Source organism: Eschrichtius robustus, chromosome 14 (assembly GCF_028021215.1).
Source record: "Eschrichtius robustus isolate mEscRob2 chromosome 14, mEscRob2.pri, whole genome shotgun sequence".
NCBI classification, from domain to species: Eukaryota; Metazoa; Chordata; class Mammalia; order Artiodactyla; family Eschrichtiidae; genus Eschrichtius; species Eschrichtius robustus.
Window position 1 is genome coordinate 28,752,036 of NC_090837.1, and position 27,696 is coordinate 28,779,731.

General features: G+C 42.4%; 1 protein-coding gene across 6 annotated transcripts in view; it reads right to left on the reverse strand.

Annotated features, from left to right (window-relative positions):
• Nucleotides 1-382: 382 nt before the first annotated feature.
• The window catches only part of CEP192 (centrosomal protein 192), a 94,101-nt gene continuing 66,787 nt past the window's right edge, over nt 383-27,696 (reverse strand). For 5 of the 6 annotated variants that reach the window (XM_068563744.1, XM_068563747.1, XM_068563746.1 and 2 more), the window contains 12 exons: nt 25,276-25,426; nt 20,896-21,071; nt 19,691-19,814; nt 18,147-18,252; nt 17,501-17,708; nt 15,206-15,285; nt 14,237-14,332; nt 7,754-7,873; nt 7,244-7,365; nt 5,662-5,791; nt 5,161-5,219; nt 383-788 (listed from right to left, as the gene is read on the reverse strand). In XM_068563744.1, the coding sequence (XP_068419845.1) occupies nt 650-788; nt 5,161-5,219; nt 5,662-5,791; nt 7,244-7,365; nt 7,754-7,873; nt 14,237-14,332; nt 15,206-15,285; nt 17,501-17,708; nt 18,147-18,252; nt 19,691-19,814; nt 20,896-21,071; nt 25,276-25,426 (1,511 nt within the window). In that variant the 3' untranslated portion in view covers nt 383-649. The remainder of the gene's footprint in view (nt 789-5,160; nt 5,220-5,661; nt 5,792-7,243; nt 7,366-7,753; nt 7,874-14,236; nt 14,333-15,205; nt 15,286-17,500; nt 17,709-18,146; nt 18,253-19,690; nt 19,815-20,895; nt 21,072-25,275; nt 25,427-27,696) is intronic. The other variant, XM_068563745.1, reaches the window with a different exon arrangement.

Genomic DNA, 27,696 nt, shown 5'->3' on the forward strand with positions numbered 1-27,696 from the left:
ACCTGACGGCAGTGCCCTTCTACACCGGATTCTGGAGTTGTCCCGTCCAGCTTTAATTTCAATAAACGCTCTCTTAAAATATACCATCAACCTCTCCAATGTGTCTGCACAGAACGTGGAGCCTGCCCCACTCCGGAGAAAGACAATTTCTTTGAAAGGAAGCGTTCCTTTCTACTCTGGGCAATTAGCTAAAAGACAAAGGAACCGAGAAGGAATTTCTTAAGGGAAACAGAACTGTAATGGAGGAGAAAAATCACAGAACAGACCAAGGAGCTTGCAAATAATTAGCAGAATAACGTGATATTCTAATTTCTACATGACAGCATATAAAAAAGACAAATTCAGTGGAAATTAAGTTTATTTCTGGATATACCAACTAAAATATACGCCATATTTATTCAGAATATCATAATCAATGCAAAAATAGAACTCTCTTCTCCCTTGTAAAAGTTAAATACAATACTGTAGGATAGTTACATGATTATTTTACTCAGGTCTTCAGTATTAGCTTCTCAAAAGAACAAATCTAAAGTTATAGACATCCAATTTATCATACAAAATATATACAAAGGCGTAACTGTAGTATAGAAAAAAATGAAGTTACCAAAATATAACTTATGTCATTTACTTTACACAAAGTGGACTCTAGTTAACTTTTCCCAAGAGCTTCACCAATGAGTCGGATGGCGACACTCTTGCCTTCGTCGGTTTGAACAACGAGCAAAGCTTCAAACTTGCCCACGGACCTGGGCTTGAACTGCACAGGCATGTTGATGTAGTGCTGGGCTCTGCAGAGAGAAAGGGGTGTCAACACCAAGGCCACGGCACACGGAGCCCCTCCAGCCTCATGACGCCTGGCAGAGAGCAAACACGGTCAATGACGTGGGAGCCAAGAGGCCCGGGGCCTGGTGCTGCATCTGTAGAAGCAGGAGGCCACTGGCCCCCGAAAGGTCAGGGAGCACGTGCCACCGACCACCCCCGTGGCAGCGGGACCAACGTTTACAGGGCTGGTGGGTTTTGCTCCAAATTTCATATGAAACCTTCCAAAAGTCTTCTTGAAAATTTATTTTCAGATTCTATCGAGGCAGGTAATGAATGCCCTGTGCTTAAAAGTAGTACATTGGGGGGGTTTGTTTTTGCTCATAAAACGAGGTCCCAAAAGCTTCAAAAATACACCTTTACTCCCAGGGAATGCGACAAAGGCACTTTCCCACACCTGTGTGATGTCACCAACTTTCTGTCTTAATCGTTTTTGAGTGAAACTTTACAGCTTTCAGACTCTCCTCAGAAGGCAGGGGCCCCGCCCTTGATCTCAGCCACACGTGTTCAGGATCTGACCTGTGCTTTTGTTTCCAGCATGTTTCCTGATGAACCCAGCACAGTGGGCTAGAAATTCAGAAAACAGTCTAAGTATTTCAAAGCCCTTTTCCTGCATGTAACTGATAACGCAGAATATACATATTTAAAGTCTGGGTCATTTTCCCACATCAAAGCTAAGGTGCCTTTAAAAAAACTGGTACCTTTCGACAGCACTGACAAAGGACAATTTTCTCCTTCATGTTAGCATCTCAATCCTCAGAATGATGTAGTACAATCCGCCTACCTAAGAGGCTTTTTAACTTATGAATTACTAAAAGCATTAAAATACCCCAAATAAATCTCTAGAGGATCCCATTATTAACATGGAATAAAGAACCCCATATTTAACTGAGGAAGGGTTTTGAAAAACATATTATGACAAACATGTATCCCCTGCTTTAGATTTACAGACACTGAATAAACAGGGGGTGCAACTTAAAAAGAACCACAGATTCACACAACTCCAGCACCAGCAGTGCGGTGAAGCGGTGACTGTGCTGTTACCAAGAGGGCTTTACACTCTCTCCACACACATGCACACTCACATACACACACACGCACACTCCCACCCCCCCACAGCACACCCTCCCACATACATGCACTCATGTACACACACGCACACTCACACACACAGCACTCACACATATACACACGCACACTCATGCACACTCACCACACACATACACACACGCAAACTCACACACATACATGCACACACACACCACACACATATAAACACACCGCACACACACACACTCACACACACACGGGAACACGTAATAGGAAAGCACATGGACACAACGCAGAGATCTAGTTCAAAACCTCCTACCATCCAATGATGAATTTTGCAGCAGAGGCACCAGAGCAAGCAGCAGGAGGTACAGAGGCAGGGCTGGCGGGGTGCCCAGAACCCCCTCACCCCTCATGCCCATGAACCTACAAATTACAGCAACCGTAATTTTTCTTTAACTTAAAACAAGCACTTTGCTGCTCCCTGGCTTCCCTCTGAAGGACACAGCAGGGCCTGGCCACTCAGCCGCAGGGGCTGGCTCACCAGGACCTGCATGCACTGCTGTGAGCCCAGCAGATGGGGCCTTAGCTTCAATGTCTCAGCAGAGATTAGACTTGAACAAACAGGTAACAGAGGATGCTTTCGGGGCTAAGTGGAAACACAACAAATTCCTCTTAAAAAGACATGAGAAAGAGATGATCACCTAGAGCCCAAGACAGAACCTTTACCAAAAAACTGCTCATCAATGCTCCTTTTACATTAGCTCCTTCACAATCTACCGCTTTCCGTGGACGACATAAACGTGCCCAGCACACGCCCTCCCCCAGCACCTCCGCCTAAGGCAAAACCCCCAGGACGTGCGGGGCTCCCACCTACTGATCTGCAGTCAGCTGACAGTCCCCACCTGACAGTCCCCACCACACGAGGACAGCCTGGGAGAGGGGCCTCCTGGGAGGGCAGGCCCACGGTGACGGAAGCCGCGCTACTACTCGGAGAGTGGGGTTCACGGGTCCCAGGGCAGGCGGCCCCCTGAGGAAGAGAACGTGACCACAGCAGACAGGGAGGGGCTCCCCAGGAGCCTCAGCACAGACTGTCTACCCGCCGAGGCCAGCGTCGCCATACTGGCCCCCTACAGCTCACGAGCCTGTCCAGGGTCCAACAGTCTCGTTCTCGGGACAGGTACAAAGCCCTCCATGCCTGCACTGACAATAGCCACTGCCCCAGTTTGTGGGAGAATTCTCAAGTGAGCTATGGGAGCAAACCGCTACTTCTCCGAAATAGAAAGAAGTCATTCTTACATATGAAAAAACCAGCTTTCCCACCTTCCTTTACGTAAGACTTAAGGCTTAAGCCTACGGACATGTCATGAGAGAAGAGTTTTCTACGACTTAGAGTTTACTTCACCTGGTTGAACAGATCAAAGTTACTGCTTTGCACGCATGGTTTTCTTATTCATATTTCATCAAGTTTATACTGAGTTGCTAATTATTAAAGTTGATGCTGGAATCTGTAACATTACATATTTATCCTAAGTTCCATAATGAAACACATCAGAATAACTTAAGTACCTGCCACCAATAAAGCATAAAATTACCTTATTTAAATTTCTTTTCAAAGTATAAAAAGTTAAAAACATTTTAAAGTAATAACATGTTTGAAGAGTATAAGCAAACAAAATGTATCTTGTGATGCTATTTTAAATGCTAGCTTATATAAACTGCCCAAATTTTGCTTACTTACAAAATATTTTCTCATGTTTCTAAGTTCTCTTAGATGTTGTGACATGACCTAGGCTGCATAGAAAAGCAGTGAGTGTCTAATTCAGGACAGCTTAAAATGTTCTAGCACTGGAATGGCAAGTCACCGAGTTCAACTCTATAAAAATGTCTACTTTTATATTACTAGAATGAACACATTTTATATTTTAAAATTGGTTTTTAGACAAGTTGAAACTAAGCAAAATGCCATCTCATTTATAAAGGTTCCTCGTTAGGAATGCTTTAAGCATCACGCCTGTCGTGTCAACAGCACTGCAGGGAGCTGTGCGTGAGGAGGAGGAGGAAGTGCTGCTGGGACACGAGATGGGCACCCAGGCACACGAGGAAGAAGGACGCTACCCGCTGGTCACAGGGGTAGGAGGAGGAAACTGAAGGTGGCAATTATGAAAATACTTTGACATGTTAATTGCCAAAATTACATTTCAATTTAGGTCGTGTGGTCTCCTGTGAAGGTCTAACAGCTCACTGGTGACCACAAACTGCCTGTGGGCCTCACTCGGCTGGCTGGTCCCTACAGCCCTGCTAGGCCAGAGGCTGCTGCATGTAATGCTAGAAATGCATAGAAAAGATCAGATTTGTGGTTACCAGAGACCAGGGGTTGGGGGAGGGAGAACTGGATGAGACAGTCAAAAAGTACAAACTTCCAGTTGTAAGGTTAAGTACATACCAGGGATGTGATGTACAACACGATAAATATACTGAACATGTTGTACGTTATATATGAAAGCTGTTAAGAGAATAAATCCTAACAGTTCACGTCACAGGAAAAAAAATTTTTTTCTATGTCTTTAATTTTGTATCTGTATGAGATGACGGTGTTCACAAAACTTACTGTGATAATCATTTCATCATGTATGTAAGTCAAATCATTATGCTGTACACCTCAAACTTACACAGTGCTGTATGTCAATTATGTCAATAAAACTGAAAGAATATATATATACACACACACACACACACACCTTAAAAATAAAAACAAACACATTAAAAGAAAAAAGAAAATAAGCAAGGACAACAAGAAAATGAAGCCCTGATTTAAGAACAATACAGGGTTATTTGAAGAATGACAACTGGAAAATAGGTTAATAAAAGTTTTCCCAATTAATCTGGGAAGGTTTTTGTCCTAATTAGTAAAAATTCAAATCCCTGATTCTCAGTGTAGTGAAAATAATATGTGATGCAGAAATCACTCTAAAGTTAATCACAAGATAATTAAGGTTCTATGTAAGTATATGGCTGTCAAAATACTGGGAAACAGGAGTCACGCACTAAGTCCAAACATTGCGCAAGTTTGAGTCGCTACTCGCCACATATACCCACAGGTCACGGACTTTCCCTAGCAGGTTCCTTGTCTCCTTCACCACGTGCTTGGTGCTCTGTGGCGTTGGTGAGGAGGATGAGGGGTTGCAACAGAGAGAGACCTCACAGTCCTAACCCCCAAGAGCAATCTCAGGCTCCTGAACACAAAGACCTGCACTAGGATGAGAACATTTTGATTTATGATAAACTCACCTCAAAGAATATTTTGAATGTTTGACGTAGAAAGGCTCTCTGGGACTTAAAAACTTGAGCTGGAATTTAATATGAAACATTTTATGAAGTTATACAAGTTAGATATTTGTGCATACTTAAATCAACATACCATACATTTGTTTACATATAGCCACAAAATGAGGTAAAACGATAAATGCTCATGAAAACACTTAGGGGAAGTTTAATGAGTTTACTCTAGTTCTAGCTGGAGTAAATGTTATCCAGAAATACGTCGGTGTCATAGTAGAGAAGAAAACAAGAGGAAAAATTTAAAAATGAAAATACTAAATAATTTTCGATTTTCAGGTAAAGGATCATGAACTTCCCTTGAGTTTCTTTTCAAATACGGTATTAAGGCATTTTAAAACTTAACTATTATAACTTAATCTATAAAACAAGCTTCTAATTATCAGGAAAATGTTTATCAAATAGTAGAATACATTTACTTTTCCAAAACCCACAGAAGGATTTCCAACTTACCAAGTGTGTAATAAAAGAATTATTTCGCAAATTTACTTTCAATGTCCTTGACTCCCCAACTCTCGTTGGCAGAAACCGATACACATCTTCTGGGGCATAAACTCCACGGTGGGTCAGGTCAAGCTGCCTGCTATGGAGATAGGTCTGAAGGTTAACTATATAAAATCCATAGTAATTTAAACTATTTGTTTATATTACATTATGAAGTGTGGCTTTAATTTGTTTTCTCCCGCAACTCGGTTAAAGTAGCTCTGTAAAGGCGACTGACTAATGCGTGTTAAGACAAACTGCTGGCGGCAGGAAGTGTCCAGGGGTGCGGGGCAGCAGCTGAGACAGCAGCAGCGCCTCCTCCTCCCTGAGAGGAACTTAACATATTGTCCTTACAAGCACCTTCCTCCACAGCTAAGTTAGACCTAAATGATAGTTAACTGAGGATTATAAGAAACATTTTCATGTAAGTCAGAAAGAAAAAGACAAATACCGTATGACATCACTTACATGTGGAATCTAAAATACGACACAAACGATCATATCTAAGAAACAGAAACAGACTCATGGACATAGAGAACAGACTGGAGGTTGCCAAGAGGGAAGGGGGTTGGGGGAGGATGGAGTGGGAGGTTGGGGTTAGCAGATGTGAGCTTTTATAGAGAGAATGGATAAGCAACAAGGTCCTACTGTATAACACAGAGAACTATACTCAGTATCCTGTGACAAACCATAATGGAAAAGAATATTAAAAAAAGAATGTATATGTATGTATAACTGAATTGCTTTGCTGTGCAGCAGGAATTAACACAACACTGTAAATCAACTATACTTCAATTTAAAAAAAGTTAGAAAAAAAAAAAAGAAAACACATCCCAGAAAAAAAAATATTTTTCATTAGGTAAAACATTTACATACTATCATTAAAGCTTTGTAAGCTGCTGGTATAACATACATTTTTAGAAGTTTTTAAGAATCTACTTTCATACACTGTTTTTTGGAATGTAAATTGTAACAGCTACTTTGGGAACATTCTTTGGCAGTTTAAGGTTAAATAAATTCCCACCATATGACCCAGCAATTCTACTCTTAGATATTTTTACCCAAAAGAAATGAAAAAATATGTCCACAAAAATACACATATAATAATGTTCACTGCACCTTCATTCACAAGGGCTCCAAGTCAGAAGCCACCAAATGCTAAAAGGAAAGTGAAACAATCATGATGTGCTCCTATGATGGGGCACAAGAAGTCAACAACAAAAGGAACAAACCATAGGTACACTCACCAACACAGCTGATCCCGAAATCACTACGTTAAGTGAAAGCCAGACACAACTTGAGTGCACATGTGCATGAAATTCCACAAAACTATGGCAACACATGGGAACAGAACAAATCCTGGGTGAGGGTGGGGGTGGCTGCAGAGAGGCATGCATGTGAGGAGGCTCCAGGAGAGAGAAACGGTCTCTACCTGGCTGCAGTGAGGGTGATGTTCATCAATCACAGGTAAGCCACTGGGCATTTTACTGAATGTAATTATACCTCCATAAAGCACTGGGAAAAATTCATGAGAATGACAGAAACAACATACCCAGGTATGAGAGCAGAAGCCTCTGATACAGCTTGTCTTCGGGGCTTAAGTAAATTATCTATTTTAATGAGGCTATTTCTGGAAATGCGTGAATTTTCAAGCTCATGTTCTGCTTTGACACTCTGTATAAAAAAATCACAGGGTAGAGGAGAAGAAATAAACATATGGACACTTACCTATTTGAATTCTACTACTTCCTTCCTAATTTTTAAAAAGGTGATTTAAGATTTCTAAATTCCTTTAATCACAAATGCTTTATCTTGCACTGTTTCTTTCTCTCTCTCTTTCTCACACACACACACAAACACGCAATCTTACCTAATTAAGGCAAACAAATTTCATAGAGCCAATCAATAAAGACACGTAAGAAAACTAAGATGATAAGAATCTATAACAGAATTAATGGGATTACAATAATACCAAAAACAACAGGCCAGTTTTTCATGCCAGTTTCCCTTGGTGTCTTTAAAACACACCCAATAATTTACTTAAATTCAGTGTAACACTCACATGTCCAGAGAGCTGGAATCTCAAGGTGTGCTTCAGGTGAGGCTCTTTAAGAGGGTGACACTCAACATCCCAAAACTGGGCATAGTCCCCTCTATCTCTGGGCAAAAACGTGATGGAGACCTACAAACAACATATCCGGGAGAGAAATTCAGACACTGAACCTTACACACATGCAGTTAGATTACCAATTCAAAGTGTGGTATGAAAAAATTGAAGGGAAAAATGTCTTTGCTTTGTCTAATTTTGCCACTAATCAGATCCAAGTATACTTTTCTTTAAGGCTTTAAGTAACATATTCCTCAAAATGTAAATTTTTTAATTAAAAAAAGTTATTAATTACTGTAGCTCTGTAGTACAGTCTGAAGTCAGGAAGCCTGACTGCTCCAGCTCTGTCTTTCTTTCTCAAGACTGCTTTGGCTATCTGGGGTCTTTTGTGTTTCCATACAAATATAAAAATTTTTTGTACTAATTCTGTGAAAAATGCCATTGTTATTTTGATAGGGATTGCCCTGAATCTATAGATTGCCTTGGGTAGTACGGTCATTTTAATAATATTAATTCTTCCAATCCAAGAACACAGTATATCTGTTTGTGTCATCTTTAATTTCTTTCATCAGCGTCTTACAGTTTTCTGAGTACAGGTCTTTTGCCTCCTTAGGTAGGTTTATTCCTATGTATTTTATTCTTTTTGATGTGATGGTAAATGGGATTGTTTCTTCAATTTCCCTTTCTGATAGTTTGCTGTTACTGTACAGAAATGCAACAGATTTCTGTACATTAATTTTGTATCCTGCAACTTTAGCAAATTCATTAATGAGCTCTAGTTTTCTGGTATAGAAAATCTTTAGGATTTTCTAAGCATAGTATCATATCATATGGAAACAGTGAGTTTTACTTCTTTTCCAATTTGGATCCCTTTTATTTCTCTTTCTTCTCTGATTACCGTGGCTAGGACTTCCAAAACTATGTTGAATAATAGTAGCGAGAGTGGACATCCTTGTCTTGTTTCTGACCTAAGAGGGAATGCTTTCAACTTTTCACCGTTGAGTATGATGTTACCTGTGGGTTTGTCATATACGGCGTTTATAATGTTGAGGTATGTTCCCACTTTCTGAAGAGTTTTTAATTATAAATGCATGTTGAATTTTATCAAAAGCTTTTTCTATATCTATTGAGATGATCATATTTTTTTGTTTTTAATTAATTAATTAATTGATTGATTAATTAATTAATTAATTGATTAATTAATTATCTTGGCTGCTTTGGGTCTTCGTTGCTGTGTGCAGGCTTTCTCTAGTTGCGGCGAGCAGGGGCTACTCTTTGTTGTGGTGCATGTGCTTCTCGTTGCGGTCGCTTCTCTTGCTGCGGAGCATGGGCTCTAGGTGCGTGGGCTTCAGTAGTTGTGGCGCACAGGCTTAGTTAGTTGCTCCACAGCACGTGGGATCTTCCCAGACCCGGGATCAAACCCGTGTCCCCTGCACTGGCAGGCAGATTCTTAACCACTGTGTCGCCAGGGAAGTCCCTGATCATATGGTTTTTATTTTTCAATTTGTTGATGTGGTGTATCACACTGACTGATTTGCAGATATTGAAAAATCCTTGCATCCCTGGGATAAATCCCACTTGATCATGGTGTATGACCCTTTTAATGTATTGTTGGATTCAGTTTGCTAGTATTTTTTTGAGGATTTTTGCATCCATGTTCACCAGTGATATCAGTCTGTAATTTTCTTTTTTGTGTGATATCTTTGCCTGGTTTTGATAAACAGGGTGATTGATGATGGCCTCGTATAATGAATTACAAAGTGTTCCTTCCTCTACAATTTTTTGGAATAGTTTGAGAAGGAGAGGTGTTAACTCTTCTCTAAATGTTTGGTAGAATTCACTATACTACAAAGCTACAGTAATCAAAAACAGCATGGTACTGGCTCCAAAACAGACACATAGATCTACAGAACAGGACAAAAAGCTCAGAAATAAACCCACCCATCTATGGTCAATTAATCTACAACAAAGGAGGTAAGAGTATAAAATGGAGAAAGGGCAGTCTCCTCAGTAAGTGGTTCTGGGAAAACTGGACAGCTACATGTAAGAGAATGAAATTGCAACATTCTTTAACACCATATACAAAAATAAACTCAAGATGGATTAAAGACCAGAAACCATAAAACTGCTACAGGAAAACAAAGGCAGAACATTCTTTGACATTAATCATAGCAGTACTATTTTTGGATCTGTCTCCTAAGGTAAAGGAAATAAAAGCAAAAATAAACAAATAGGACCTAATTAAACTTAAAAGCTTTTGCACAGCAAAGGAAACCATCAACAAAATGAAAAGACAACCTACTAAAGGGAGAAAATATTTGCAAATGATATGACCAGTAAGGAGTTAATATCCAACATATATAAAAAGCTCACACAACTCAACATCAAAAAAATCAAACAACTGATTAAAAAATGGGCAGAAGAACTGAATAGACATTTATTCAAAGAGGAAATGCAGATGGCCAACAGGCACATGAAAAGATGCTCAACATCACTAATCACCAGGGAAATGCAAATCAAAACCACAATGAGATATCACCTCACACCTGTTAGAATGGCTATCATCAAAAAAAGAACACAAATAACAAATATTGGCGAGAATGTAGAGAAAAGGAAACCCTAGTACACTGTTGGTGGAAATGTAAACTGGTGCAGCCACTATGGAGAACACTACGGAGGTTTCTCAAAAAACTAAAAATAGAACTGCCATATGACCCAGCGATTCCACTCCTGAGTATTTACCCAAAAAAATAAAAACTAAAAACACTAATTTGAAAAGATACATGCACCCCAATGTTCACAGAAGCACTTACACCTGCCAAGACATGGAAGGAACTTAAGTGTCCATCAATAGACGAATGGATAGAGAAGATGTGGTAATATATATGTGCGTGCATGTGTGTGTATTTATATATATATACACACATATACACACAATGGAATATTACTCAGCCATGAAAAAAAATAAAATCATGCCATTTGCAACAACATGGATGGATTTGGAAGGCATTGTGCTAAGTGAAAAAAGTCAGAGAAAGAAAGACAAATACTGTATGATATCACTTATATATGGAATCTAAAAAATGCAACAAATAAAAAATAAGCAGACTCACAGATGTAGGCAACAAACTAGTGGTTACCAGTGGGGAAAAGGAAGCAGGGAGGGGCAACATAGGGGTAGTGGATTAAGAGGTACTAACTCTTTAGGTATAAATAAGCTACAAGGAGATATTGTACAACATGGGGAATACAGCCAATATTGCACAATAACAAATGGAGTATAACCTTTAAAAATTGTGAATCATTATATTGTACACCTGTAACTTATATGCTATTGTACAATACTTCAAAAAATAGAAATAAAATGTTTAAATAATGCAAATTCTTTTTTAAAAAAAGTTATTAAAAAATTCTAGAGTACAAGACCTAAATGAGGAAGGTCTGACCCCCCCAAAACACAATGCAGACTTCCATGGAAATGCTTATGGGACCCACTGCTGGCCAAGTGGTGAAGGACTAAGGCCTCACACCCCACTGATTGCAGGGGACGAGAGGGCCTACAGGAAGGAAGGGGTGTGTGTGGGACCAGAGGCAGAGGAGCCAGGACGCTGTGCCCACCAGAGCAGCTCTTACCCTAACTCACTTCAGAACGTCACCCCAACCACACAGCTCCAAGTCAAATACACGAAATCTGTGTGTGCAGCATGTCAAAGGTCAACAGTGAGGAAGTTGAAGTATTTTAAAACAGTATTTTATAAATTTTACCAGCGTTAAGAGCTTTTTAATTAAATGTTTAGTGTTAAAAATACTGATTCCTAGTTAGAGTAACAATAAATCAGTATCTTTGAGTCTGGACTTAACATTAAAATGCTTCATTGACCTAATTTCTGTGGACACGGAATCTAAGAAACAACTGGGCCTGCAGGCTGGGAGCACAGAGGCAGGAGCTACCAGGGTGGGGGACATGGATGACAGGGCAATGGGAGGATTCAGAAAGGATGGATACAACCATGCCCTGAATGGTGAAAGCACACAACCATCTGGAGCCACCGGAACCACAGCACTACACATCCTACAAACCCCACTTACACTTCCTCTAACACCAATGAATAAAAAACAGAGGAGGGAAAACCCACTACTACTGCATGTTCTACACCAGGCCCTAACATGCCTTAGGCTCATTTAGTCTCATCTCACACTGACCAACGTTTCACACAATTATGGTGTGTGTCTCAGTCGTAACGAACTAATTGTTTTTTCCTTCTGGATCAGTACTCTATACCACAATTGTGATCTTTGGTAACACTTCCCTAAAGGGTCCCAGAGTGATGTGCTGTGCACATAAATTAAGTATCCAGACCTAGAGTGCATTTGAGAGATGTGATCTGACAATGTGGTGAGCAGCGACTTCAGTCCAGGATACACAGTGATGCACACACTGGTTTTGAATTTTTTTGAGTATTTATCCAGAAGTGTGATTGTTGGACCATATGGTAACTCTACCTTTAACTTACTGAGGAACTGTCAAACTGTTTTCACTGTGGCTGCACCCTTTTCCATTTCCACCAGCAGTGTATGAGGGTTCCAATTTCCCCACATCCTTGTCAACACTTGTTATTACCATTATTATTATTTTAAAATCACAGTCATCCTAGTGAGTATGAAGTGATCTCACTGTGGTTTTGATTTGCATTTCCCTGATGACTAGTGATTCTAAGCATCTTTTCATGTCTTTACTGGCCACTGGTATATCTTCTTCGGAAAAATGTCTATTCAGAGTTTCTGCCCATTTTTTAAACTGGGTATTTGTCTTTATACTATTGAGTTGTAAGAGTTCTTGATGCACTCTGGATACAAGTACTTTGTCAAATACATGATTTGTAAATGTTTTCTCCCATACTCTGGGTTTTCTTTTCACACTCTTAATCGTGTCCTTTGATGCACAAAGTTTTACACTTTGATAATTCATTTATTTTTCCTTTTGTTACTTGAGCTTTATTGGTGTTACATCTAACAAACCAATGCTTAACCCAAGGTCGTGAAGATCAACAGTTACCTTCTAGCAGTTTTACAGCTTTATTAGCTCTTACACGTAGGTCTATGGTCCACTTCAAGTTAATTTTAATATATGGTGTGAGGTAAGGGTTGAATTTATTCTTTTGCACATGGATATCCAGCTGTCCCAGCACCATTGTTGAAAAACATTCTTTCCCTGTTGAATTGTCCCTTATTGAAAAATCAACTGACCATAAATATGAGGATTTATTTTGGGACTTTCACATCTATATCACATATTTTATAGGTCTATCTTTGTCAATACCACACTGTTTTGATTACTGTAGCTTTGTAGGTTTTGAAAATGGGAAGTGTGAAACCTCCAACTTTATCCTTTTCCAAGATTGTTTTGGTTATTCTGGGTCCCTTGCACACCCACATGAATTTTAGGACCAGCCTGTCAATCTCTTAAAAACAAGCTGGGATTTTGATTGGGACTGTGCTGAACCTGTAGATGAGTTTAGGGAGCACTGCTGTTTTAATACCATCAGGTCTTCTGATCCACGCACAGAAGATGACTTTCCTGCTGGGGCTTCTCTGCACCTTCCTTTCAGATGCAGAACTTCTGTTGAGCAACGTGTGCTCCCTGCTTGGCTGCTTGTGGTCTGGGAAGTGAAATAAACTACACTGGTAGAACTCTGTGTCTTTACAAGAAAGTCAGAAACCCTCTGGAAGCCTGTTACACAGACCCAGTGAAGCACACAGAGTCTGTGACTCTGTCATTGCTCAAAGATTCTCTCATGGTCAGTTACGAGCTCACAACTATGTTCTAAACCTTATTACAAGTTTGAATCTCTGAGGAACTGGACCCATATCAAGTAAATGCTATAGTTTAAATGAGTTTTGGCTATTGGAATGAAAAAGGAAAAGTGTATTACTGAGGCCACGTGAACAACTAGCATCATCCCTGCAAGATACATGAAGGGGCCAGGTCAGGGCTACAAACAAACCAGAACTTACCAGGGCTGTGGTACTAAAGGGACCTGTCACACTTGCCCTGAAGACACACTGTTGACCCCACATGAACACTGAGTGGTCTGCAACACTGGTAGAGTTTTCTGACTACAGCTGGTGGACAAAACCACTGTCTAGATCAGCACTACCAGAAGCGTGTTCTAAGCACTGGCAACCTGAGGCCACCTGAAGTGCTTACACCGGAATGTAAACCAACGACACCACCAAGCACGGTGTTTTGTTTCACACAAGATGTCCCGCTGAAGAAGCAGAGCGCTGACCTGTGCTGCAGCTGCTCCTGCAACAGCCTGGCTGTGAGCAGCACTGGTCCAGGTGGAGCGAATTCTTCTGGGTGGAAACAACGAGGCACTCCTAGCCAGCCAACACTGTGTTCTTACCAGACGGCTGTGAAAAGGTGTCAGAACTCACCTTTTGGACTCCATGGCTTTCCAGTACACCAGAAATAGGAGAACATCTGAATGCTGCATAGGTAGCTCTAAAAACATCTCCACTTTCATCAACTCCCTACAAAGACACCATTTAAACAATCAAATAAAAAAACAAAAAAGTAAGCGGATCTATTCCAGTGACACCATTGCCTTCACGGTCATCGAGGTCAAACCAGCCTGTTTCATGGTGGGCCAGGAGCACCCTGGGCTTGGCTCACACCAGGCCTCACCTGACGCGGACCCTCATCCCACCCCTGGCGGCAGTGCTCTGTAGGAGGCTGCTCCCACATCGGAGGACTGCCATTTCCTCAAAGACCCTGAAGACCCTGCTGAGCATGTGTTTCAACACTCCATATGATACCAGTGCTTCATTTCTTGTCAGTGGGCCCAGCACTATCTTTTACACACATCTTGTTAACATTATGGCTCACAACCATGATGGTCAAACGGAGAAAAGGGCAGAGTGGCCACACCACACGTGACCACACACTTGGCTCGGGTGGTGCCCAGTGGCGGACACCACTTGCAGGGCACACAGGCTGAAACTCACTGGCAAGGAAGGTTCAATCCCGTCTCCTGCACTCACTCCCACTGGCTGAAAACACATAGCAGCACTTGGAACCCAGGATAGAAAAGCACACACACAACACCCTGGTATAAAACTTTTATATATTTTTCAAAATAGTTATTTCAGATAAAAAGCAGGGTTGCAGGAGACAGCATGAAACAGAGCAAGCACGTATTTCCACATACATTCTCTAACTTGACTCTCAAAACCACCTCGTGAACACGACTGGGCAGGTTAGCCCCACTTACAAAGATAATCAAGTAAATGAAGCAGGGGAACAAAAAACCAGTAATCTCAACATATGCTCATAATTCAGATTTTTAAACATCCTGCATAAAATTAAACATTAAAATGAGTATATTTGAGGCAATTATTACTGACCTTGACGTAAGGTGGGGCTAAGGATGACAGGTGCCACCTCACTTCCGTGTCACCGTGATTCTCAAGTTCCAGGTAACTTCCTAAAAGGAACACATTTAACAACTCAAACTCTTCGAGGGGTAAATAAACAAGCAGATTCGTGGGATAATGTGTGGAAAATACTGTGTTGACCTCATCACAGGGAAAAAATACACTTAGATCCCTTAGAGTCCAACAGGAATAACATTATTTTCTAACGAAGTCCTGTTTGACAGATGCCCTATCTTGTATTTAACGGAAGTGCAATGCAAAAAGCTACTGAAGAACTACAGCAGGGTCTTCACCATGCATGAACCCCTGGTGCTGTGCAGGTAAGAGGCTGCACGGGGTCAGAGTGCCGGCAGAGCCTGGCCCATGTCACTGCGGCCCTCGGCCGAGATGCCGCACAGGGTGACCTGCATCAGGCCTGGTGGTGGCCAAGGGAGGAAAGTCAGCGGGCAGATGTGGGGTTTACTCTGCAGACAGACTGCAAAGGACGTGCTGACGGACAGGACGGGTGAACAGAAGGGAAGAGACATCAACTGTAGGGATCTGGCTCAACCAAGTGCACAGGCAGTGGTGCCACTGCTGACATGGGAAAGGCTGGAGAAGCAGGTTTCGTGGATGTGTGGGGTGCACATCTGGGGCTCAGGGCGAGCAGAGAGAAGGAACGGGATGCAGGCATTAGGAGCCAGAAGAGGAGGAGGGAGCAGCACAGGCTCAGGAGGGGCCCTGAGGCAAGGTGAGCCCCAAGAGCTGCTCCAAGGGGGAAGGAGTGGCTGCCAGTGCTAAGGTCAAACTGACAAAGACACACAAAAGATGCCCTGGATTTGGCAAAATCAAGCTTTCTAGTGACCTTGATGGGAGCAAGTTCAGGGCCTGGTGGTGGCAGCAGCTAAGCTGCTGAAGAAGCGAGGGTGGGAGTACAACCCTGGCAGGAAGGGGCCAGGGAGGAGGGCAGGGCAGCCGCAGCAAGGCGAGGGGCCAAGGGCACCCCGTCCATGGGTGACGGCAGGCATGCTGCGTCCTGATGGAGACACTTCGGCAAAGAGGAAGAAATGCAGACAATGGGGGAGGAGGGCCCGAGGGAGCCCTGCCTGAGACGGCAGGAGCAGGTGGGCCCAGGTTCCCAGCGCAAGGGTCACCTGGGATGGTCTCTAGATTTTCAACCATGTGTGAGGCAAAGGCAAGAGCCGGAACAAGCAGGAGCGGGGAGGAGGGGGCAGCGGGGGCTGCGAGCAAGAGGACTCAGCTACTGGGGGCGGGGGCAGGCGGGGAGGAGGGCTGCGAGGGCGCTGGGGAAGCCTGTGCTCGGGGCGTCTAGGGGCCCAAGTCGCACAGCACTCAGGGGCAGAGACAGGGCCAGGATTCTGCCAGACGGGAATGCATTGGGCGAGGGGCACAAGGCAGTCACGAGTGTTTGTGAGGAGTTACAGGGACAGAGCACAGAAGTTGAGGAGGGATAGGGGAGAAGTGCGCTGTGGGTGGGGCGATGGGCAGGGGAAAGGCCTGGAGGTCTGAATGTGGTCAGGCAACTGCTCTGACCACTGGAGTAAGCGAGCTGGGAAGAGCCAGAGGGGGTGATGGGCAGAAGTGACAGGCTTGAAACTGAGTGAAAACATGGTACAGCTCCTGGTGCAGACGAGATCCAGGAGGGACCCTGAGGGCAGGAGACTGAGCTGCAGTGGAAGACAGACGACAAGAGTTGAGGAGCTGGGGGGCCAGGTGACAGGTGGCCCCAGACCCTATCTAAGTTGTCCATGTGCAATCCTAGACCCCAAGGCCGCGGGGAGAGCGCCCACAGAGGCAGAAAGCACTACTCCGGCCCAAGGAAGCTCAGAGGTGCTTCACACACCGCGTCACCATCCCCAGGCCCTGGGTGGTGGGTGTTAATCACACCTGGGGAGGCTGGGCAAGTTTGGAGCCTGTAGTCACAGTGTAACTGACAGAGCCGGGCTCCACCCACCTTCCTCTCCTCTTCAGCCACTAACTTAGTAGCAATTCTGGTCAAAGAGCTAGTGAGAGTCGGGGAGGGATGGTTCTGATAAAAAAGTCTAAGCCTTCTGGAACAGAGAGTTATTAAAGGCCTAAATTCAACACGGTACAATTTTTAAGCGTCTGCAAATCCAGCTCATAGCTGAAACGATTTCCAGCGACTACTTGATTTTCTCTTGAAGTAGCGGGAAAACTGCACCTATCACAAACTACAGTTAACTAAGAGCATTAGATCCAACGTACTAGCAGAAGTCTGAATTACGTAACCTTGTGATACAATACCTGAAGTCTCACCAGGTTCTGTTGTAGGAAAAGTAACAGTCTTATTTCTTATCTCAACTCTTGTGGAAGGTGGTTTTGTCACTGGTTTTACCAGATGATTAACCGAAGGCTCTGTTTCTGGAGAAAGGATTCCAAATGGGCTGGAGGTCAAACAAGTGAAAAGTTCTTCTTGGGTCAAATCTTCTCGAATTTGAACCTTCACAATTTTCTGAAATGAGCCAAACAAAGGGATAAGATGCAAGTGAAGCTGTTATTTTTTTTTTTTAATTCCTATTTTTAAATTATGGTAGAGAAAAGTAATGCCAAACAAATGAAACACTGGTGAATTTAGAAATTAAAGTCCATTCAGATCCCAAAGTAGCTCTTTGACTTTATCCTTTCTCCCAACTCCCCTCTTTTCTCCAAAGCAAAATCTTCAAGTTAATGATGGCTTCCAGGCCCCACTCTCCACTGCTGCCCACCCATGACACTTGTTCAGCTCACTAGTGGAAAAACTCTGCACTAAATACTCTATTTAAATAAGTCTATTTGGGCTAAAAGGACACCTCAATTCGATTTCTGAAATGTAAGTGCTATCAATGAGGATTACAAAACTTAAACTGCAGAAAAAGAGAAATGTTGATCAAAAAAATGTTTAAAAAATTACCTTCTGTCCGTTGTCACAGTGTATATAGATCAAGCCACTCCACGGGAACATTGAATGTTTTGTGGATAAGGAGGAATTAGGACTCACAAGAATTTGTAGCTTGCTCCTTAAAAGAAGAATTGAACACTGAGAACCAAGAATACCCTGTACTGGAACAGCAGTAACCACAAGAGTTTCAAACACTGTCCTGTCAGTCACCAACTATTTCCTCACTGCTCAGAAAGAGCAGAGAACAGAGGTAAGCTCCCAGGTGCATATAATTTGGCCTCAACCCCAACCCAGAGGCTGACAAAAAGCTGAGTGGTGTGAACCCAAGAACCTAAGGGCAAAGCTCATGTGAAAATGGACCACACCACAGAAATGCCATCTAAACAGCAATTCAAGTTAAACATTTCTGGAGCAAAAGACCAGTAACACAAAGGCTCTGAGCCACTGATGATAAAGAACGAGCCGTCACAGTCACAGAGCATAACTGGAAGGGAATAGAGGGTGGGAAAGGGGGCTGGTCAGGTTTTCTGTGCTCACTGTTCTCTTCTAGAGCTATGGGATGTCAAAGACTTACATGTGGACGATGTAACTGGATTTGTGACTTAAGAGAAACCACCAGTTATAAAGAGAGGTTAGTACCCACGTCCAAAATGGCCAAGCAAGATGACCTCCCACTGCTAAAAGCTCAACACGCACGGTGATGGACAAGTCTCTGTGAACAACCTGTCCTATCATCTCCCAGCTTTTCACCCATTAACGGACAAACATTTAATTGACTGCTTTGGTCCTAGGAACCTTTCTCTGGAGTGTCCCCAACCATACCTTAACCCAGTCTTGGTCAAATAAACTCTCCTGATACGCATACGCCATCATTTTGCAAAAGCAAATAAACTTCATGTTGCTCTTGTGCAAAGTTGCTATTCCCAAATGTGAAGCAACTTTCAGATGTGCGTATTCTGTGCCAACCCAGACACAGTCCCTGAGAAGCTGCAGAGCTGAGGCTATATCCCAATAATTAAGCTGCACAGAGAGGGCAGCTGCTCATCACCATCTGGCCCCCAAAGACTTCTTTTTACCTTAAAATATCCTTTGTAGAAAACGGCAAGCTAGATTATGGCTCAGACATATCAGAAGCCAGGAATCGGTGTCTGTAAAATGTCCTTAGAGAAAACCAGCAGAATAAGCTGCTAGACCCAAGATGACAAAGGCAGGACCACCAGGGCTTTGGAGACCACTACCCTCATCACATGCACAGCCGTAACCCTGTGCTGTAATTCTGTAGGTAGAGCTACATCAGGAACTCTCCCCCGCCTCACACGTCTCTCCACCCTGTTAGGCCGATACTGTAACTGGCTGTGGACATGGTCTCCACCCACTAAGAAGCATGAGTCTTGAACTCACTGTGGTCCCACAGAACCACGGACGATGCTCTTTACAGAGTCAGCACACTGCAAAACTCTACTGAATAAATTAAAATGGCCTATTATTTGATCCTTAAAAAGTCACCATGCTAAAGCATCTAAATAACACCCAGGGGAAAGGGAGGTCATACTTACTCTGGTGCGATAAACCCATGTTGTGGTGTCACTGTAAGACAATGTGCTGGCCAGTACAGCTCAAATTTCAGTAACCTAACAGAATTGTTTAAAATCTGGAAACGTCCAGTTTTTGCCATATCACCTAAGTAAATAAAATAAGTAAGTAAATAAAATAAGTAAGTAAATAAGTAAGTAAATAAAATAAGTAAGTAAATAAAAATAAGTAAGTAAATAAGTAAATAAGTAAATAAGTAATAAGTAAATAAGTAAATAAGTAATAAGTAAATAAGTAAATAAGTAAATAAGTAAGTAAGTAAATAAAAATAAGTAAGTAAATAAGTAAGTAATAAGTAAAATCTGGAAACGTCCAGTTTTTGCCATATCACCTAAGTAAATAAAATAAGTAAGTAAATAAAATAAGTAAGTAAATAAGTAAGTAAATAAAATAAGTAAGTAAATAAAAATAAGTAAGTAAATAAGTAAATAAGTAAATAAGTAAATAAGTAAATAAGTAATAAGTAAATAAGTAAATAAGTAAATAAGTAAATAAGTAAGTAAGTAAATAAAAATAAGTAAGTAAATAAGTAAGTAAATAAAATAAGTAAGTAAATAAAATAAGTAAGTAAATAAAATGTTACTTACATTTAGCATTTGTGAAAAAGACAAAGGGTAATAAATAGTAAAAATAAATCCTAAATAAAAACACTACCATACTAACTCATTTTGTTTTCCCAACTGCCCAATTACAGAAATTTCAAATTCCTGGTAAAGCAAGACCTTCATTTACTCTTGGAAACTACAAAGATACTGAACAAAGTTTAGTAATGAACAAAGAAGAAAAAGGAAATCTGGTAATTGTTACTCCCTGTCTTGGGCACAGACATAGGTACTAGATTTGTTCCTACTCTGGACCAAGGGTATCAACGTTAAGCGTAAAAGAGGCCAAGTGCCAACTGCATTCTCAGTGGGGGATGGGGGGGTGGGGGGCAGGAATCAAGACCCCCGGATGGGTAGCTCTGCCACATGGGAGCTTGGCCTGGGGTCCGAGGCCTCGTGTCAGGACGACACTCTGGTCGGGTCTGTAGCAGGCAGGGGAGGCCTGGGCAAGCCACCAGCCACATCTGCACGGAGCCCAGGTCTGTCCTACGAGAGCCCTGAGCACAGAGCAAGTACAGCCCGGGCCCCAGAGGGACTTTCTGTCCTGTCATTGGGGACATACTCACAAGAAGGGGCGACTAAAATCAAGCGTTCAGGCTGGACAGCCCACACTTCTTCCGAGGCCGATTTATCTTGAGGTGGGCGAACAGCTTGTGAAAGAAGTGGAGACCCCTGAGGACCTTTCACTGGTAAAACATCCAAAGAAATGTTACCACCATGTGTCCCACAACTGCCAGATTCACTAGAGAGAGAGAGAGAGAGAGAGAGAGAGAGAGAGAGAAAAGAAATTAAAAATGATAAAGCAGACTGTGCCACATTTTTATATTAATTATTCATAAATCTGAAAACACTTAGATAAAAATAGAAGTGCATTATATATTTTTCAGTGAATAAGAATCCTTCACATTGGGGTTTTCTTAAAGAAGTGTATAAAGAGTAAAGTACGGGGCTTCCCTGGTGGCGCAGTGGTTGAGAATCTGCCTGCCAATGCAGGGGACACGGGTTCGAGCCCTGGTCTGGGAAGATCCCACATGCTGCGGAGCGACTAGGCCCATGAGCCACAGTTGCTGAGCCTGCGCGTCTGGAGCCTGTGCTCCGCAACAAGAGAGGCCACGATAGTGAGGGGCCCGCGCACCGCGAGGAAGAGTGGCCCCCACTTGCCGCAACTAGAGAAAGCCCTCGCACAGAAACGAAGACCCCACACAACCATAAATAAATAAATAAATAAATAAATAAAATTAAAAAAAAAAAAAGAGTAAAGTACAGTATAGGTTAAATATTACTAACCTTTAATTAGAATCTGCAATGATTTGTTTCCTGCCTTGACTTCTGCATGCCATCTGAGGTCTCTTAAAAGATTTACTAGAGGGACTTCCCTGGTGGTCCAGTGGCTAAGACTCCGTGCTCCCAATGCAGGGGGCCCAGGTTCGATCCCTGGTCAGGGAACTAGATCCCTCATGCCACAACTAAAGATCCTGAGTGCTGTAACTAAGACCCGGTGCAGCCAAATAAATAAATAAATGTTTTTTAAAAAAGATTTACTAGAAAACTACCCAGGGCTTCCCTGGTGGCACAGTCGTTAAGGATCCACTTGTTAATGCAGGGGACACAGGTTCGAGTCCTGGTCCGGGAAGATCCCACATGCCTTGGAGCAACTAAGCCCATGCACCACAACTAGTGAGCCTGGGCTTTACAGCCTGCGAGCCACAACTACTGAGCCCACGTGCCACAACTACTGAAGCCCGCGCGCCTAGAGCCTGTGCTCTGCAACAAGAGAAGCCACCACAGTGAGAAGCCCGCACACCGCAACAAAGAGTAGCCCCTGCTCGCCCCAACTAGAGAAAAGCCCACACGCAGCAACGAAGACCCAACACAGCCAAAAAATAAATAAATAAATAAAAGAATTTCCTTCCTTAAAAAAAAAAAACCTACCCAATATTAAGAATTTAAGAAAAACAACAAAACTCTTCAAGTATCTATAACAATAATGATAACTGCCTTTGCATCACTAACACCAAAAAACTTTAAAACAAAATCTTATGGCAAAAAACTAGTTAAGAAATGCTAATAAAGTTTAGGAAGATTTTTTTACTAAGTGTTGAAATTGGGTTTTCTAATAAGCCTTAGATTACTAAAAAATTGTAATTCAACTAAATTTCATAATCACGAGAACACATGACAACCGAAGTTCACTGGTACGGTGACCAAGTTCACCTACCACACAGCAGGGGCTACACCTGGACTCCAGTCAACACTTGGCGGACAGAGAGAAATCCCTCTCTTCACCCCTAATTCACTGCCCTCTGACCCACCCCTTTCCAATCAGACCTATACCGCCCCAGAGAAACAAAGGGGGCACCAGCCAAACGTCAGAAAACAATTTAAAAACAAAGTTGATTCCTGTTTTTTTAGCTTCCTAAGAACAAGTTCCTCACAACTGAAGTAACTGTCAAGGTCATTTTTAATACATGTTAATACTATCTTTGACTATCTTAGAAAAAAAATTAACACGAACAGCATAGGGATTAAAGAAACCAAGCTGGCGTGAGTCAGAGGCACTAGGGTGATGGGGATGGAGGGAGTCAGCCCTCAGCTGGTGCCACTAAGACTTGCTGGTGTGAGTTGGCAACACTGGGCCCAGGGAGACAGACCATGTGAAGACAAGATTGGCTGAAAACAGGGGGACTGAGTAAAACGTAAACATATTGAAAATAATGGGGCCAGGCTTCTCAGTACTGGAGAAAAAAGGTACAATTATGGGAAGGAGGAAAGGAATCCATGTGTTATGTTAGATTAGAATTGGAAGTATCAGTGTAAACTCAAGATTTTAACACATTTATAAACAGAAGTAGATATAAATTGCATGTGGATTTGTATATAAACTCATATATTTCCTAGCTCTGTCCACTGAGCAGGCCTGGAAGCAAGGACACCTCAGTAGCAATGAGCACGTTGCTGCCCGTGTCGTTTCCAGGCTGGACAGGCAAGTGAAGGACGAGCCTCGACCATCCTGCTGTGCCTGTGAATAAGGAGGTGCCCAGAGGTGTTGTGGGCACAGGCAAAGGACCAAGGAGCAGGTCAGGGGACGAAATAATGACAACAAGGATTAATCTTGAATCCACGAGTCGGCCCTAATATATGTGAATAAGAAGGAAAAGGAAATTCCTTCCTCAAAGTAGAAAGATAACTAATAAATGCAGAAAGATGGGATCAGAAAATCACCATTTAGTAACCAAGACAGACATAATATGATTCAGGAAGCAATCCTCACTGGGTGCTCAAAGTCTCACGAGAAACAAGATCATTCATTGTCTCCAAGTTGTGTATTATAATATCCCTTCAAGATATTTATTAACTTTACAGTAGAGAAACCTGGCAAACACCACTTAAACAAAGTGATAAAAATATTGCTAGTAACAGGACAAATCAGCATTGTTCACCACCGAGGAAGCTTCGCTGAGAAACAAACAGCATCATTCTGCGTGTCCTGAAGCTGTGAACTGAAATCGAGAATATTTTACAAAGTAACTGGCATGTATTCTAGAAAAACATCAAGGTACCTGGTAAGAAAGAGTTAGCAGCTGGCCTGCAGCCTACTTTTCCCTTTTTAAGAAATGACCAGAGAAAAAAAAGAAAGATGGCTTGGTCAAATCGCCTTGTAATCTTGCAAATGCCGGATCCCACAGCAAATGCACTCGGGTCCTTAAAACAGGCAGCACCTGGTCTGTCTCACATTGCTTGTGGTAAAGAAATCTGAAACTTACGAATTTATGTGGCACAATTGTTTGAAAAGCATCACATAAGTTACATAGTTATCAAAGTATAAAATACCTTTCATGATCAAAATAGTCTCTTGTGTGACGCACCACACCCACAACTTACGGACCTTGCACTAAATCTAAGCCAGAGGGGAGTGTTGATGTTACAAAGTAGATCTAGAAAGTACCATGGGCAACCCCAGGTTTCTCTGTGTTTCACCCCAAATTAGTAATGAAGCTTCATTCTGGAAAATACCTTTGATTCTGTGGATCGTACTTGATAAGCAAACCCTGTGTGTTTTCTCTGTTGTGAAAGACTGAGGAGCTCTCTTTATTGAAAGAGAGTAAATGGACAAGCCAACCAAACGCACGTGTGATCTCAGATTAGATTCTGGACCAAAGAGGAAGTGGAAAGGGGCAGTTTCTTGTTTGCCGTTTGCCTTAACTACACAGGACATCACTGGGAGACTCCGTGGACCAGATGGTGGTCCTGTATCGCTGCATCAGCGTCCTAACCTTGACGGGCTTGCCGTGCCTATGTGGGGGAGCATCTACAGCCAATTCAGGGCTACTGGTCATCATGTCTGCAAGTCACTCCTAAATGGTTCAGAAAAACCTGTATATACATGAAAGACCATAAGGTAGACGTGGTAAAACGTTATCAACTGCGAAATCTCAGTGCAGATAGCGTATGGGAGTTCTCTATAATTAATTAATTAATTTATTTATTTTTGGCTGCGTCGGGTCTTCATTGCTGCATGTGGGCTTTTCTCTAGTTGCAGTGAGTGGGGGCTACTCTTCATTGCCGTGCACAGGCTTCTCATTGCAGTGGCTTCTCTTGCTGTGGAGCATGGGCTCTAGGCGTGCAAGCTTCAGCAGTTGCGGCACATGGGCTCAGTAGTTGTGGCACACGGGCTTAGTTGTTCTGCAACATGTGGGAACTTCCCAGACCAGGGATCGAACCCTTGTCCCCTGCATTGGCAGGCGGATTCTTAACCACTGCGCCACCAGGGAAGTCCCTCTGTATTGTTTTTAAACTTTTCTGTAAATTTGGAATTATTTCAACTTAAAAATAAAGATGAAATAAACAGTTTGAGACAAAACCCAACAAAGTACAAGGGAAAAGATCAGCTCTACTGTGAATCAAATAATCTTGAACTCAGATGAAAGATGTTTTGTTAGTTTTACCTTTTAGATTCCAAGCTAGGTCTGGAAGAAGGTGGAAGAAACTCTCTGTTAGAAACAGAATCTCTAAATTCTCCAATTACTGAAAGTATAATTTTACGCATGTTTCCATAAAAGAGCTGGACGTCATTGGGCCGCTGGGGAAGGTCATATACTGAAATAGAAAATAATGTTTGAAATACATGAATCTTCACATAATCACACCACCAAGTAACAGAGGTACTCATATATTTACATATTTTCTTGTATCTTCTTAGTTGAGGGTAGGTGACATTTGGATTTTTAACACTACGGATTAGCATCAATGACTGGCAGCTCAGGCTCTGGCCCTGGATTTGGATTACAGCCACTCCAACGCTCAGCCTGGGACCTCTGGCAGCTTCCTTCACCAGCCCAAGCCTCAGTCTCCCCACGGGAAGTACGAGTAACAACCTGTCTCAGGGCTGTGGACACTGTTCTGACCCCCAACATAAACCAACCTGGTCAGTTTCCACAGCTCTCCGAGGCATCATCACCTCCACCCCAAATGAGGGGCCAAAACACAGAGGCTGAGAGCACACACTTCATAAGCGGCAGTCTCATAAAAACTTAAGTAAATCCAGAAACAGGCAGTATTAGTATAACTACATGTATTTAGATTGATCAGACAGTGCTCAAGGTTTATCCAAAGATAAACCTACATGAATTTATATATACAAGAACTTTTAGAGAACACGCTTGTATTCTACATATAAATTAGATATTAAGAATTAAGTATATTTAAGATGGAAATTCAGAAAGAACACAGGAAGTGTAAATTAAAATTTATATTAAACAAGACATCTGACTATAAAAGTTTAATTGTGAAATTATTTGCCACAGTAATTACACATTTTACAAAAGTGAGATCGCTATGAATGCTTGTTAATAGTAATATGCTCAAATGTTTTTCAAAATAATCATGTAAAAAGTTCAACTGCAACATTCTTATAGGGATCCATTACACCAACCAGCACAAGTGGGGCTGCTTCCTCCCCTCACCTGGACAGCACGCACACCACCTCCAGGAGCCCAATACTCCCTGATGTGCAACCTGGCCCCAAGGACCCACCTGAAGCCCCCACTCAACCCCATCACAGGGGGGTCTCAGCAGGTCACCTGAGCGCTTGGTCAGGTTTGTCAACACAACCCTTAACACACCCACTTCCTGAATGTTTGCACATGCAGCTCCCTCTGCCTGAATACCCTCCCCCACCCCGGTCCACACCTTCTCCTCCTTGTCAACCCCCTCCCCGCTTTCTCAGCGGAGTGCCCCTTCTCTGTGGCCCCCAGGTCCCTAAGCACAGTTCTGTCACAGCACTTTCATGCTGTACTTCGATCACCTGTCTCCCCCTTGGCCTGTGAGCCCCTAGAGGCAAGGGCAGCACCTTCTACCCCTGTGACTCGTGCCCTGCACTCCCCACCAAGTCCACTCAGCCACAGAGTCGTGAAGCTGCGAGGGCTGCACACTCACGCTGCCCAGTTCTCATTAGACTTCACTGCTGCTGCTACGTGTGTGGGTCCATCTCCACAGCACAGTTCAGGTTAACTCTTTCACGTGGATCCTTCCTCTGAGGAAGGGATTTGGAAGGTGAAGCTCGGAGGAGCTGAGGTGGCAGAGATGGGCTATGAACTGAGGTTCAGCTCCAAATCCAACGTTCTTTCCAACCATTTCGAATCTTTTCATTATTTTTAACTAACCCACCCTTGAAGCAGATGATCTAGACTCCCAATTTGCTGAAAAGATCCTAAACTATTCTATATCACCTCTACATAGGCATAAATATCCTTTTCCTTTATCATTTCCCACTTCAGAAGGAGTGTGTATTTCATCATTAAAAAACTAGAAAATAAAAATGGGGGGAAAAGACACTACCACCTGAAATTCTACCACCAGAATATAACCATTCTTAATATTTTGGTGTGTATACTCCCGCAATTTTACCTAGGTAACTATAAATAAGACATTAAATTATTTTTACCAAATGAGCTGGTGGGGAGTGCAGGGCATGAGTCACAGGGGTAGAAGGTGCAGCCCTTGCCTCTAGGGGCTCACAGGCCAAGGAGGAGACAGGTGATCTTATATGCAAAATTTTAAAATAATTCTTTTCTTAATAAATTGAGGAGCTTTCCATGTCATTTAATATAGAATCATATTGTCTGAATGCCTTCAAAATATTCTATTGTGTAATTAAACGATCCCTTACTCTTGGAAGTTTAGGTTACTCCTAACTTCTTCCCATTATAAACAATACTGTGGTGAAAATCTGTGCACATATTTTTACACAATTTGCATGTTTCCATTCTTATATTTTGTATGAGTCATAAATACCATTAAATACCTGAATTGCTCAGCTCAAATAGGGCTAAACATCTAGATTAGAGTCACACTACCACTATCACATC